The sequence below is a fragment of the Anoplopoma fimbria genome, chromosome 7 (genome assembly GCF_027596085.1).
Source record: "Anoplopoma fimbria isolate UVic2021 breed Golden Eagle Sablefish chromosome 7, Afim_UVic_2022, whole genome shotgun sequence".
Taxonomy (NCBI): Eukaryota; Metazoa; Chordata; class Actinopteri; order Perciformes; family Anoplopomatidae; genus Anoplopoma; species Anoplopoma fimbria.
Genome location: NC_072455.1, coordinates 10,887,387 through 10,903,471, shown reverse-complemented (window position 1 = coordinate 10,903,471; position 16,085 = coordinate 10,887,387). Strand labels below are relative to the sequence as shown.

The 16,085-nt window shown below is 41.7% G+C and overlaps 1 protein-coding gene across 1 annotated transcript in view; it reads left to right on the top strand.

Moving 5' to 3' along the window:
- Positions 1 to 16,085, top strand: part of adam19a (ADAM metallopeptidase domain 19a) — a 161,000-nt gene that overhangs the window by 112,849 nt on the left and 32,066 nt on the right. The window contains exons 6-10 of the mRNA XM_054601327.1: positions 5,883 to 6,066; positions 9,965 to 10,030; positions 10,648 to 10,719; positions 11,039 to 11,205; positions 14,248 to 14,332. Of these exons, the coding sequence (XP_054457302.1) occupies positions 5,883 to 6,066; positions 9,965 to 10,030; positions 10,648 to 10,719; positions 11,039 to 11,205; positions 14,248 to 14,332 (574 nt within the window). The remainder of the gene's footprint in view (positions 1 to 5,882; positions 6,067 to 9,964; positions 10,031 to 10,647; positions 10,720 to 11,038; positions 11,206 to 14,247; positions 14,333 to 16,085) is intronic.

Below are 16,085 nucleotides of genomic sequence, written 5' to 3'. Positions count from 1 at the left end.
CATGTTATTCTTCACATCCACCAGTGTCTCTGACTATCCTACCATTAAGACTTTGGTGCTCTTATCACTATTGCTGAGTCGCATACAATTACTTAGGAATCTGGCTTGGCAGCCGACTGTCATTTAAGATTCATACTCAACATCTTGTTAAAAAAAACCTAAACTTTCTGTTTAGAATTAAAGGTTGTCTGTCTTTTGTTATGTTAAATTTATTCTATTTATAAATTTAGTTATTTCTCAGTCAGCTTCTATTTTTGCTATTAATTACAGAGCTCGGAGTATAGCAGCGGCTCTTCCGAGCTCCCTCCGGATGTCTGAGCTCCTCACCCTATCTCTAAGGCTGAGCCCAGCCACCCTACGAAGGAAGCTCATTTCGGCCGCTTGTATCCGTGATCTCAGCTCCTTCTTCACCACAACGGTCCGGTACAACGCCCGCATCACTGCTGACGCTGCACCGAACCGCCTGTCCATCTCCCGTTCCATTTTACCCTCACTCGTGAATAAGATCCCGAGATACTTGAACTCCCTCGCTTGGGGCAGTGACTCACTCCCAACCCAGAGGGTGCAGTCCACCGTTTTCCGTAAGAGAACCATGGCCTCAGACTTGGAGGTACTGACTCTCATCCCGACCGCTTTGCACTCGGCTGTGAACCGCCCCAGTGCGATGCATGCTGAACCGGTGCACATCACATTCTGAAGGAGCCATCAGACGTAAGATTGACATCATCTGCAAAAAGCAGGGATGCGATTCTGGTCTCCAAACCGGAAACGCCCCCCCGCCAACACGCACTGGGAACAAACTTGACTTTGTGCCGAGTATGCGGACACAGCTCTCACTTTGGTCATACAAGGACCGAATGGCTCGTAGCAACGAACCAGGTACCCCATATTCCCGCAGTACCCCCCACAGGACTCCCTGTGGGACACGGTCGAAGGCCTTCTCCAAGTCCACAAAACACATGTAGACTGGATGAGCAAACTCCCATGCCCCCTCCAACAGACCTGCAAGGGTAAAGAGCTGGTCCTTTCCAGCACCCTAGAGTAGACTTTCCCGGGAGGCTGAGCATTGTGATACCCCTATAATTGGAGCACACTCTCCGGTCCCCCTTTTTGAAAATGGGAACCACCACCCCGGTCTGCCGCTCCACAGGCACTGTACCCGACTTCCATGTGACACTGAAGAGACGTGTCAGCCAAGACAGCCCAGACATGTCCAGAGCCTTTAGCATCTCCGGTCAAATCTCATCCACTCCTGGCACCTTGCCGCTGAAGGCTTTTTAACTACCTCAACGACCTCTGCCAGGCATATGGACGAGTCTTCCCCTGAGTCTTCAGACTCTGCCTGTTCCACAGAGGACGTGTTGGTCGGTTTCAGGAGTTCCTCAAAGTGTTCTTTCCACCGCTCGACAATATCCCCAGTCCGGGTCTGCAGTTCTCCCCCCCCTGCTGAGCACAGCCTGAGACAATCCCTGCTTCCCCTTTCTGAGTCGTAGCTGCAGCCCTTCTGACCAACCGGTACCTGCCTGCTGATTCAGGAGACCCCTGGGCCAGCCAAGCCCGAAAGGCCTCCTTCTTCAGCTTGACAGCCTCCTTCACCGCTGGTGTCCACCAGCGGGTTCTCAGATTGCCGCCACGACAGGCACCAGTCGCCTTCCAGCCACAACTCCTAGCAGCAGCTTCCACAATGGAGGATCTGAACATGGCCCACTCGGATTCCATGTCCCCAGCCTCCTCTGTTCTGGTACTAAGTACACTTATGAACTTCCCTATGCTCAAATATGGTGTTTGTTATGGACAGTCCATGACTAGCACAGAAGTCCAACAACAAAGCACCACTTCCGCCGTTCCTCCCAATCACGCCCCTCCAGGTTTCTCCATCGTTACCCACATAAGCGTTGAAGTCTCCCAGAAGAACTATGGAGTCCCCAGTTGGCACCCTTTCCATAACGCCTCCCAAGGACTCCAAGAAGGCTGCGTACTCCGAACTGCCGTTCGGTGCATAGGCACAAACGATCCCCCTCACAAATGATCCCCCTCGCGATTCGCAGTCGCTCAGCCACACCCGCCCGGCACCTCTCACCCTGGGCAACTCCGGAAAAGGATAGAGTCCAGCCTCTCTCCAGGAGTTTGGTTCCAGAACCAGTGCAATGCGTGGAGGTGAGCCTAACTATATCTAGTTGGTACCGCTCCTCCTCCCGCACCAACTCGGGTTCCTTCCCCGCCAATGAGGTGACATTCCACGTCCCTAGAGCTAGTCTGCGATGCCAGGGGTCAGCACGCCCAGGTTCCAGCCCCTGCCTGCCGCCCGGCTCACATTGCACCTGACCCCAATGCCTATCCCTGCAGGTGGTGGGCCTACAGGGCGGTGGCTCAATGTAGATTAGAGGGTGCCCCGGTTTCCCTTTTCCGGGCGAGGTGCCACAACTCAGTATTGTCCGTTTCATTTGGGGTCTGTGAATCGCTCTTAGTCAGACCCCTCCCCTGAGACCACTTTGCCTTGGGAGACCCTACCAGGAGATATTGCCCCCGACAACACAGCTCTCAGGATCACTGGTGCACACAAACCCCTCCACCACGATAGGATGGCGATTCATTGGAGGAGGCTTAAAATACAATGGGGAGTTAATATTGGTCCAAGGACAGAAGCCTTGGGAGCTTCCTTTTTAATGGGAAGAAAAAAAGTACTGGATATAACCTTTCTTAACACACTGCGACCTTAAAAGAGTGGTCAACTGATTTAAAAGACTTTATCAAATCAATAAAAAGAGCAGCACATTGTTTTTGTTATTGAAAGCACTGTTCACTACAGTGTAGCATTTAAGTATGGTTGAATTAATAAGCCCACTAGCCAAATAGCGGGCAGCTGTCTAGTTAGCTAGCTCCAGTGTAGAATTTCCGCCATGCCTAAATTCTACACTGGTGACAGAAAATGAGCCGAACAATGGGCTGATGGGCAGCAGCATCGCTGGGTCTACCTATCCTTCCCGCTCCACAGAATGACAAGCTACCTAGCCAGCTAGCTCTCATCCTGGCGTGCTAAGACAACACTTTACGGTCCCACTGACGTGTATTGTCACAACTACCAACAATTGCCATTTTCTTTTGTACTGGTCAAATGACAACAGAAAACTGTTTAATGTCCGTTCTGCTGCTGTTCTATTTCTATATATCAGACACTTAAAATATCAATCTGAGCCTGTCAGTGGCAAAAACAAGCAATTGTAGTGGGCATACATTGACAATGAGGAATTGCCCCAAGCAATTACGTTGCACCTCCTTTTTGTGGCTGCAGTGCTCCCGCTCAATACTGGAGCAATTTCAAAAATTGTTGTCCCCATTATTCACTTTGACACAAAAACATGGGAAATAGGGTACAGGTTGAAAAGTACTGAAGTTACCCTTTAAATCTTTTTTCATACCATGCACACAAATGGACAAATAAAGTGTATTTGAGTGCTTTGAAAGTTACTGTGGATGTTGTGATATGTGTTGTTTTTCTTTTAAGTTCAATGAAAGATAAAACTCAGAGTATTGCTTTCTCCCCTTAAGAGGTCAAAGGTCAGGGGACTTTTACCCTCTAGATGCTCTGCTGGAGTTTTTGTAGGGTTTAAGTTGAACTTCAAATGTCAGGATAGTTATTTTCAGTGAGTAGATTTTCCTTTAGGTGTTTAGAAGAGGATTATGGGTCAGAAGTGAGAGTCATCTGTCAGAGGTTAGACACAATGTGGTATTGAGACACTCTGAAGGATGAGAAGAGATGGATTCTCTCAGTCACACACACATACATAGTTTTAGATGCTCACCCAGACAGTCTTTGTTGCAGAATGGGATTTTTCTTTGCTTGAAATTGCCTTTTTACTTCTCTGTGTTGTTTATTAAAGCAAGTCTTCAGGCTTTTTTTCATCATCATGGCTTTTCTGTTATCAGCTGATAGAATGGGTGTTATCAGACAGCCCAAACTGCACCCACAACACTGTGAAAGTTAACGTTGTAAATTAAAAACATATCTTTAGGTTTAGCGAAGGGTTAATCCGCCCATTTGAGGGACACACCTCTGATTGACCTATTTGATCGTTGATTGGCCACAGCAGAGTGACATCAGGTTGCGTTTCTCCAAAGTTGATTTGGTTTCAGTCCAAACGCCCTACCTACATTCAAATGGATGGGAGAAATGGTGTTTTTGCTGCAATGCCTGATTTTGTGTGAATGCTACCTTGAGGGCAAAAAAAAAAATTAATAACAAAAAAACCCCCATCAGGAGTGAAAAATTAATTAATTATTTTAATATTATCTTTTTTCATGTTGCACTATCAATATTATTTAGATGACTAGAACTACACTGTCATCTATACAGATATTTTCCACGTGTTGAATGCCTTTTGTCATACAAGGGGCGGTTGTCCTGATTTCGATCTCAGTATGTAAATTGGGTAGGTGGAGCTGGCAGACTTGTCAACAAACATGGTGTGATGGACAAAGCGGAATACTCTCAGGGGACTGATGGATATGATGGATCATACAGATGGAGACAGTTGAGGTAGCCTTGCTTACTAGGGAAAAAGCCTGAGCATGCTTGAGTTGAACTAGTTTTTACAAAGCAGAGGCAAAAGTGTTTACACCTCTTCCATATGTTTACATTCAAAGGTGCATTCAACAATATGTAAGACGTAATGAATCGTACAGGTGACGACAATGGCACACAGTTTTGAACAGTCTTCCCACACAAAAAGTTAAAGTAGTTTTAACACCTCCACAGATCTGACCAATCTCTGCATGTGAACCATGTGTTGTCTGTACATCCATGGAAACAAGGCAGGTTATTGCTTTCCAATACCACTGACATAAACATGAACTGGTTCTTTGAGTTCAGGAAAAGGACAAAATGATAAATATGAAATTATAGCAAACAGCTTTAACAGTGTAATCATTTTCTGCAAGACATTTTAACACATTGTAAGACAATGTTAACCACATGTATTTGTCTCAGAAACCTACCCTGCTCTATGCAACACTAGAGAGCACAGCACACAATCCACGCTCCACAGTCCATGGAGGGGTTTAGTGCGGGAGTCCGGCGGAAAAATGATGAGTTGCAATCTTCCCTGAGTCATGCAGTGGTAGTTAGCCAAAAATTCACTGCTGCACCCTGCAATGTGTCCACACTCTGTTGTAGCCTTTGAGAAGAAAAACACATTTGAAGCAATTTGAAAGTGCCTGAAGGGGGAGAGAAAAGCTACAGCGGGTAACCAAACAAATACAGAACAGGTGGCATTATGTCAGTGTAATGGGGGAACAGAGGACAGTTGTTTCACTGCTGCTCTTATAGATCTTTCGGATGCGATTGTAGGCTACAAATGTTTTCAATTGATATACAATAATGATATAATATGTTTGATATAATATGTAGCTTAATCGTTTGATACCATGCTAGGATTTATTATACCTGCTGGTTGATCAAAATAATACATGCAAGTTTACCTAGAAAACAGTTGTTCCTGAAAAGGACATTTCTGTGTTTAAAGTAAATACTGCACTTCCGCGCAGTCTTTGATAAAAGATTGCTTTCAGCCAATCACTGCAGGCGGTCTTCTATTAAATGCAACGCATGATTGGCCCAGTACTCAAGCAGCTACAACCAGCTGGGATTGCCTGCAAGCACGTTGCTCTGTACAGAGCAGCTAATGGTGCTAAAAGAGCAAACAGCCGTAACAACAGCAACAGTGCTGACAGTTTTAACCTGGGGGGGGGGATATCAGCCATAAACACTGTATAAGCACTGTATCAGCTAGCCAGAATTGGTATTTGTACTGGCATCATCACACATTTTAACCATACCCAGCCCTAATTACCTTTCTCCTTCCCGTCTTTTTTTCCTTACACAGGGGCCTGATATCCTTGAATTCCAGTGACACCTTCTACCTGGAGCCAATCAGTGGTGTTGATCCTCCACATCATTCACTGTGGAGTGCAGAGGACTTGCCAATTAAAGGTGGACACTGTGGACAAGGCCATCATACCACACAGTCCAGCCACATCTCCAACCTGCTCAGACAATTTCATTCAAGGGTGAGTCTCCACATTTCCACCACAATTATTGGTTGTTTTCCTGATACAAAGATAAGTACTGGAGTGTGACAATACTATAATTTTCCCCTCAACGCTCACTTTAAAGGAAAAGTCAACAAAAAGGGAAATTCATGTGTTTGCTGTCTTGCCCGAACACAAACGAGAAGATCAATAACAATTTAAATTCTGTGCATCCAAAGCCAAACACATGGATTTCCCAAAATATTGGTCTGTCCCAAAAACAACTGAAAAAAGGATTACTACTGAAATACCACAACAAAAATAAAATGTGTCTTATAGCCTTGTAACAACTTTTTCTCAAGGGTTTCGATGTAATTTCGATGCAATGGAAATCCATACATTCACTCCAGGCAACCTTCTCAGTGAACCAGGGTTAGTTTGATAATGATGTTTCAATCAGAGTATTGTCACATCAGACACCTGATGTAAAGGCATCCGCTCTGGTAACAGCCTTCTGTGTGTTCCCGTTTTGATTGGTGCTGATCGCTTTATGTCACCATATGATGATGTCACAAAGAGACACAAAGAGAGCTTAAATCGCTACAAACTTCTGTTCAAATTTCCATCTAAAAATCTCACAAGTTAAGTGATAAACTAATGTGCCATGCAGGTGAAGGACAAATTGGATTCACTGTCAAAAACAACTACTCTGCAGCAAACAATCCACAATCCACAACTCCTTCTTTTAGTAATTTTAGGATATTCAAGGCATCTCTAACGTTTTCTTTCTTTTAGCTTTATCCTATTCTGTCATTAAATTTTGAATACCTTCTTTTTTTGTTGTAAAAAATATATTTTGAAAATAGAAACTTACTTAGGGCCAGTAAGTAAGCAATTAGAGGATAATGGTTTAAGCTTAAACACAGCAGTATCTGTCTAATGTTTGTTAAATTTAGCGACCACAAGCTGCAAGTTATACCAGACCAAGTGAGGCAGTAGCTGTAAAACCCCTGAGCGTTGAATTAAACAAGAACACATTTTGTGGCTAGTGAATTCAACTTAAATTTTTTTAGAGAAGATTGTGTAACTTTTGAGGAAATAAATAAAAAACTAATTACAGCCTGGCTTTAAAGGAACAGTGTGCATCATTTAGGGGTAATCATTGGCAGATATGCAATATGTATGGAGTCCACCACGTTGAACCACCATTTCTACAGCAGCCCAGTGGGACAAACTGGCTCTAGCAAGGGCCGTTTGCATTTTTGCATTGGCTAAGGGTAGGGATTGCTGCCTTAACTCAGTTTTAAACAGGCCCCCTTAATAATAATAAATTATTAATAGACATGAGTGGTGAGTACTTTTTAATATTTTGGTGTATTTTTAGATTTATATATTGATTTATATTTGTATTTTTTTTATTTGAACAGAGGGGTAAATTGTTGCTTTAAATCTGCAACATCATCACTAGATGCAACTAAATCTCACACACTGTTCCTTTAAACCAATCAAATAACACAACTCCAGAACTTTACTTGGACCAGTTCAAGTAGACACCTCAAATCACTGCTACATTTACAGGGCGTCCTCCATCAGAGACACAAATCCAACCCACCCTTTGCAATAAGATGGCCTCCACAACAACATCCTTTATGCTCTCATTCCATTTTCCTGTGAAGTGGAAATATTAGTCATCGTTTGAAGAAGGGAGTTCTTGGCAATGAACCACGAGTTCAGAGACTCGTCCCAAAGCGCTCCCAGACACATATTCACTTGTCAATAGCACAGTTCCATGTGAGTCGGCTGACTGAAACAGAACTTATCAAGCTCAGTGCCATGGTCAGATACATCTGACAGCTTGAAAAAAGAAAGCATATCAGTGGAACTGATCAGTGGAACTGCTGAACTACTACTGTGATTATATGAATAATTTATGTCATATGGATTGAATGTGTTGTATCTCTGTTATGCTGTTCATTCTGTACACATGACATCTATTGCATTCTGTCCATCCTGGGAGAAGGATCCCTCCTCTGTCGCTCTCCCATAGGTTTCTTCCTTTTTTCCCTGTTAAAGGTTTTTTTAGGGGAGTTTTTCCTGTGCCAATGTGAGGGTTCCAGGACAGAGGATGTCACATGTGTACAGATTGTAAAGCCCTCTGAGGCAAATTTGTGATTTTGGGCTATACAAAATAAACTGAATTGAATTAAATTGAATGAACAGACTTCAACAGAGAATAAACAAAAAACAGCAAAACTGGTTTTTGATAAGACTTCCTCAAATTCCTCTGCAGCATTATCCAAGTGTCTTGTAACCATTTGTGGGTTTATGGAAATCCAAACATAACAATTTTTGCTCAACTTTTGCCAAACAATGCATTTCCTGGGAAGGAATTTGTTTTGCTCACATGCTCACAACAAATTCCTACAAGGAAGGATAATCTGAAAATTCTCTATTCTTTGGTGAAGTGTTCTTTTAATTGTTTTTTCCTAGTCAGCTCATTGGTTCAACTATTCCAAACAGCCCAGTGCTCAGTGTGTCTTGGATCTTCACCAGTCATCATAACCTTTGAGTGGGGCCGTTCAGGTTTTGTGTTGTATGTAAAGAAACTGAATTTCATTGAAAAGGCACAAAAACGGTCATGATTCATTCAACACCTCTTATGTGATGGAGTCACGATGTTTGGTTTGGTTTATTATACAAAAATCCCGAAGCACATGAGAACATTTGGCTCTGCAGATTTAATGGTCTTTGTCATATGCAAACACAATATTGAATAGGTCTCGGTGCCATTTCAGGGCACAAAATTGCTCTTGCTCGACCTGGAAATGGAGGGAATTATGGCTTTGACTCAGCTTTTCAGGTCTGTTTAGGCCATGGCTACGAGTCAATTTCCTGTGCTTTTATAGACAAGAAGAACTTAACAAAAGTCTAATTTGCGCAACTGCAGTCCTAAATAATAAAAGGGCTCCTCAGTGGGCCCTTCTGCCTTCATCTGTCTCCACTGCTGGGAGTCATTTTGTTTTTTCTTCTCATATTTCTTCCCTTATTTATCATTTTGCAGTTTACATTCTCAATCACTTTAAACTGTTAATCATCACCATCTTTCTCCCTACCTCATATGCTTCAGCCCTCTCAGCCCTCCACCAGGGCATCATCCTTTTCCCCTTAGTCCTCTATCTTCCTCCCTCCTGCTCCAGACCCCTCGGCTCTCCCAATTCCCTCCACTGCCACCCATTAATCTTGGGTTGTTATGCAGAGATGCCAGCCACCAGCAGACCCCAGACAAACAATGCAATGTGTGGAACTGTTAGTGTAAATATGTGCCACTGATTCCTCGCCAATCCGCACTATTGGTGTTGAGTCCAGTCTCCACGTGAATCAATGGGATCTAATTACAGCAGAGCTTTTCCCTTATTGCTGTAATCAAGTATTAGGAGGATGGAAACTTAATGATGGAGGCATATAAGGAAGTAAAGTTTTGTAAACACAACAGCAGTGATGGCCGGGAGGCTGCTAGGCTTTTCCCTCTATGTACCGCTCTCAGACTGTTTAGTAGCAAGATTTGAAGCACTTTATAACGTTCTATGTCAAGTGTTGATTGTAAAAATTAATGTAATTTTATAATTATAATGATTTAATAATTACAATTATTAAATTAAATTGAATAAAATTATATCTAAGGGTAAAAATAAGTTGATTGTTATAGATACAAAAGTATTGTCTAACCTTTATGGACGTGCAGATTCATTGTTTATTAATATAATCATTATTAATGGGGAAAATGATACATGCCCTCAGAGACAATCCTAAAACAGTTATATTAATTTGAAAAAGTTCAAAGTATGCAGCAGTATAGTGTTTTGTATAATCCACCAGACCAATCCCACTGATGTCTTGTGCATAACCATTTCCCTCCTGCCTTTGTTTTTACTGTCAGGTTAAAAGGAACGCCTGGGGCACAACTAAGTACATGGAGCTGTACATAGTGGCTGACAGCACACTGGTAAGCTGACAGTACCTCTCAAATAACGCCATTCAACTCCCCAGTGGAATATTTCTGCGTTAATTTGCATAAGTTTGTCCCCTGACGTCAGTCAGCCATCAAATGACGCACCAGGACGGAAACAGGGTACACATCTTAAACAATTATCTCATTCCAGCTAATGGAGCTCTTTCATACCGAGAGCTCTGAGTCGATGATAGTCACAGCGAGGCGGAAGCATGTGGAGACGGGGCGGAAGGATTTGTCTGCCTAACGACGTGTATTTAGGTGGAATCTAAAGGTGGAAGGACTTTTAAATAGACACTAAGCTGCAGTGATGAGATGCTACATCTTCATAAAAACCCAGTTAGGGTTTTGTCTTCTACATTAATGCCATGGTAACAGCACATGGTGACCAAAAGGAATCTGGTCCTCTCCTCCTGTAATTGTTATAATTATGATGATGGAGCAGGGTAGAAGTGGTAGAACAGGACCAGTTGGGTAATAGTTATGTTTTCACGGGTCATTAGTCTCTGCAGGGAACTTCAGAAAGAAATCGTCTCTCACATTTGATTTATTTTTCTGACCGCTGACCTCATCCATGCCACTAATACTCCCCCGTCTTCCCTGTCCTGCAGTTTAAACGGCAGAATAAGGACTATGAAAAGACCAAGGCGAGGATAATGGAAATTGCCAATTATGTGGATAAGGTAAGGCTGACGGTTCTCCTGCTGCAGACTGCAGTTCTCCATTTAACAAGATAATAGATATGTTTTACAGTCGGCACATATCTTGATGTCATCTATTACTAATAAACTCTGAGGTTTGTTGATGTTCCAAATATATAATTAGTGATTGAAAAGTGTACACAAATAGTGTATGAATCCTCATCAGGATTCAATCAATAGTGTCCTTCAAAAGCCCTCAAGGGGAGATTGGGGGGAAATTGCCTCATGTGACCGGACTTTGTTATTGTAGCTCATGACAAGATTGTGTGTGTGCAGGAACGTTGTTTGATTGTGTGTTCAGTTCTACAGGGCTCTGAACATCCGTGTGCCTCTCATCGGTCTGGAGGTTTGGACCGACCGGGATCAGTGTATCGTCACGGAGGAGCCGAACGCCACCCTCTGGTCCTTCCTCCAGTGGAGACAGAAGCTAAAGTCCCGCAAGAAACACGACAACGCTCAGCTGCTGACGTGAGTGATGGACGCCTGCACACTCACACGCAATCATATCAAGCTACAGCAGCCGTGTAGCAAAGCACCACATCAGTAACACGGCGGCTGGAGGTCCGTTGTCAGATCGTTTAGCCACAGATCTGTCGTGTACTCTGAAGCCGGCCCTTAGATACAAACAATGTGGTTACACATGTACTGTAAGTTTAAAGCCCAAGATCACTTTACCACCTGCAGTTTGAAAGGAAAAAATAATTTTCGCTTTTGCCAACACATTTGCTTTATCAACTTAAAAGGTCAATGCTGTGTTGACAACTTAATTCTCTGCTGCAAAGTGGCAAAAAAAAAGAATAATCCGGTATTCCAGGTCTAAGGTCTGGGAAACCTGTTGAACCGTATTTCCTCATAAAACATTTGAAAAGCTGATTTTCAGCACGATTTGTTTACATCCATGTTTACTAGCCAGCCGTTTTCTTCATTACCTTCTCTTGCCACATTGCTGCATTTCATTTCATGGTTACCGTCACCTATAGATCAACAGAATAATGTGAAGCCGTGTGCGAGACTGTGTATCACGTGTCCTTGTGCCCTTGCAAGATGTAAACAAAACAGGCACCCATTTATATAAAAAGAAAAAAGCTAAACAGCACCACTAGAGGTTAAAAAGTCTAGGTACCTGTCAGTGTGTATCTACATTTAGCTACTGGCACTGTGTTGTATTACTTTATAGTGCTATAAAGTTTACAGGACCAAAACTAGTTATGACCATCTAATACCGATACTTACGACAGAAACTAGCTTCCTAGGTTTTGTTTGCATTGCTTTGCTACAGTGGAGAGGGGGAGTGGGCAAAGTAATCGATCCACTGAGAAACAGAGACACAGAGAAATAAGAGACAGGGAATTTTCCTGCACATGACAGCAGCAAAGTCCCTTCCCTTCACCTGAACCAAACGCATACAGGCACAAAAGCTGCCACCGTTCCATTTCCTTTTAGAAAAACGTGGACTGCAGGAACAGGATTCAACTAGAGTTGAGTTCTGAGAGAAAAGCACAACAGCTATGATAATACAGATAAGACTAATAACAATAATAATAGTAGCAAAAGATATAACAGAATGACAACAGTTATAGCAGTAATAGCATAAATAATAATAATAATAATAGAAATATGATTATGACTACTACTACTACTACTACTAATGACATCAGCGATGGATATAACAGAATGTTAATAGCAGTAATAGTTATAGAAATATGACAAATAGTAACGATAGTAGTATTGGGTGTCAAGCAGGGCCACCGCAGCAAGCACATAATCCATTTGTTATCAAGATTAATGGATACCTGCGAGACAGAAATGCACAAATCCATTTTTATTTATTTGTACATCCTGAAATCAAGAGTCTGCCTCAGAGGTCTTTACAATCTGTACAGCATACAACATCCTCTGTCCCAGGACCATCTCATTGGAAAAAGAAAAACTCCCCCCCTGAGCCAGCCCTAGCTGAGAAAATTAACATCTGTGTGTCTTAATTGACCACATTACATTAAACACAGCGTCCATCTGAGGCTAACACCAGAGGTGCAGCAACAAGTTACATTTTCTCCGTTATACGTCCTTAAATCCCTTTTTTTAAGTGTTTTTAATGTTCTTGTTCTAGTAGTTTTAATGCAGAATACTTTTAACTCAGTTGGGTTTTAGAGAAAGAAAAACCCATTACTTTTACTCTTTCACATTTTTATACATCCACTGTGCTACTTATATTTATTCATGAATTTATGCATTCATGCATGCTTCACAAAAGGCAGGTGGTCTGCAGGTTCCAGGTCTGTAGTGTTCTTTTATAAAACCACAGTCAGTCCCCACTCTGATCTTGGCACAAGGTACAGATGAGACAAAACATCCTAGGTCTCGCTTTTTTCTTCTTCCCCTGTTGGAGCATGGCTTTCAAACAGCAATGGCAGTCTGATATTAACAGACCACAGTGCAGAATGTACCAAGCCTGGATTTGAACTGTGGCTAGGACATCTATTCTGGAAATATCCAATTTTAAGGACATTGTAACATGTTGACACACTTGATTTACTTGTTCACATAATAGATATGGTCCAAGCACATCTAATACAATTATTTATTTGCCAAATCATAATATAGTATTGAAGACAAAAAGCAAATAATGTCATGTCTCTGCGTGTATGTGTATTTTTAATATTAGTATAATAATAATATTCACAATATCCTGGTGGGTCTGTGGCAGATGTGGGATTGGTTGACGATGACGTGACGTTTCATAACAAACTGACCATAAATAAAGTTGTATGTTCACCACTTTACTTTTATCAACAACTTAACAGTACTTGCTTTCCTGCTTCTCTACCCACCTCTGACTTAACATTCTGCCAGTGAAAGAAGCTGCTTTAGTTTTTTAGTTTGGAGTGAGAACCTGCAGACTTTCCGCCCTCCTAATGTTAACACACAGGATAGTATACAGGTTCATAATCATCACTGTACGTCAGCTAAATAATACGCTGATTAACTCCGCATCCTCCCACAAACACCTTCTGTCCCCCGATGAGCCTCTCTGCTGGTCGGGTGACAGAAACACTCCTAGCTTTTGGGTTAGGTAATTTCATGTTTTGTTGTGTATAAATTGACAAATGATTACTTAAACAGGGCTTTATTAAGCAAAAGATCTCGCTTCAGCTGGCTTTAATTGGGCCGAACACCATCGCAGTTTGACTGCCGGCGTACACACCAAATTGTTTGCCCCTCTTGCTCCATAATTAGATGTGCTGATACCAAAGGGCCTGTTTTGTTTTGATTCATCACACAGGGCTTGATTTTGTTGTGGGATGCTAAGTGACAAGTGAACTGCCAGGAGACCAAATGGTGAATTTGGCTTCTTCGCACGACCTCTCCCACATCTGACTTACTGTAAGTGTGTGTGTGTGTGTGTGTGTGTGTGTGTGTGTGTGTGTGTGTGTGTGTGTGTGTGTGTGTGTGTGTGTGTGTGTGTGTGTGTGTGTGTGTGGTGTGCGCGCGTGTGCGTGGCTCCAACAGCGGTGTGATTTTCAAGGGGACCACTATTGGGATGGCACCACTGGAGGGGATGTGCAGCCTGGAAAACTCTGGAGGCATCAACGTGGTATGTGGGAATACAATCTATCATTTCCTCTCCATGTTCTGTTCACACATAAAAACATTCCCCTCAATATTTTCTCCCAGCTTGAATTCAGCTTCTCTTGATTGTATCGTCTTACCTGTGTGCAGAATATATAGACTTCTGGTCTGCCCTTCTTCATTTTGCATTAGCTTAAGGTTTTTATTTGGGGTCAAAGTTCAAATCAGTACTGGGGTTGATAAAGCCTACATGTGATCAAGCAGTGATCAGAGGTAAAAGCTTGTTTCCAGCAGCAGTATGCAGCTATGTTCAGTATTAGAAGCTCAGAGAAACCAACTGTAATTACCTAGATTCCATTATATTATCATATGTCAACAAACATAAACCAAAGTAAATCTCTAGTGATCAGCTTATTAGCATGCATAAGCAAATCAAAAAACACGAAACAACTTCAAACCTCGAGAGGAAAATATGCCCCAAACTAATCAGCCTGTTAAGTAGTATTCAAATGATCACTTTGAACATCGGCAACACAGCAAACATTTGTCAGACACGCCACAATAAATAATCTCAGCTGCTAAATGAACTTCATTTATTTTCTCATAATTACATTACATTATAATTGTAATACTATGACTGAAAGAAAGACTTTACATAATTATATTGTTTTACTTTAAATAATGAAAGAAAGCCAACTTTAACTTTACTCTTGAAAATAATTATAATAATGTAATGCACACCACTTAGAACCATATTAAAACAAAGCAGTCCTCTGGTCCTCACAGACCTGATCAAGAAAAAGACGCACAACGATGACAGCATTTACATTGTTATATTTAATAAAAAAAATATATATCAAAGATGACATTCGTATAAGAGTACTGCTAGTAAAGATATATGTGTATATGCAAAACAAATGAAGTTTGAAGTTAAACCTGGCATTGTTTTCCACAGCACTGACTCATTGTAGTTGACTAAAACTATGCTAGTTTTTTAATGCTAGCAAAACATGCTCCCGTTAAAAACTGAATAACACAAAAGTAATTAGAAAACGTTTAATGCTAGTTGTTTAGCTAGTATCTAGTGATCATCAGAGGTACTGTCAGTGTATATATGAACTTCAGTGCTGGCCAGCTGTTTCCCCCTGCTTTGAGTCTTTATGCTAAGCTAGGCTAGCCACATCCCGATTCCAGCACTGTACTTAACACACAGACGTGATACTGACATTGATCATCTTAACTCAATCTTGCAATATAAAAGTGAATAAGCACATTTTCCTAAAAGACAAACTGTTCCTTCCCAAGCTACCTTACAACTTATCAATTCAACAGAAGTTAAAAAAATGTAAGTGGCCAACTAGTCCACTTGTTTCTTGTCAGCTGCTGAAAAACAGATCGAAGAAGCGAAATCAGTACCTTATCTACAGGTTATATCATATTTATATTTAATGCAATTAAATGCAGATGGTTAATAACAAGAGATTTATTTTGGATTAGAATGATTTAATCATCACAAAATGTGTTTGCTGTGTTTGGCTGGCTTTTTAGTGTTTTTTGTTCACATTTTGTCTTCACTGTCAGACTCATTTACAGGCATTTTTAATAGAACTTTATCCCACAGCACTTGAATGGCTTTGTTTTTATCTGGATAGATGAATCACAGTAAACTGCTTTACATATAAAAAAGGTTAAAACAAGCTTACATAGTCAGGAAAAGAAAATAATTTTTTAAAGGCACCATGAGGCAAAACTGTCTCCTTCTGCAGCCCGTCTTGTTT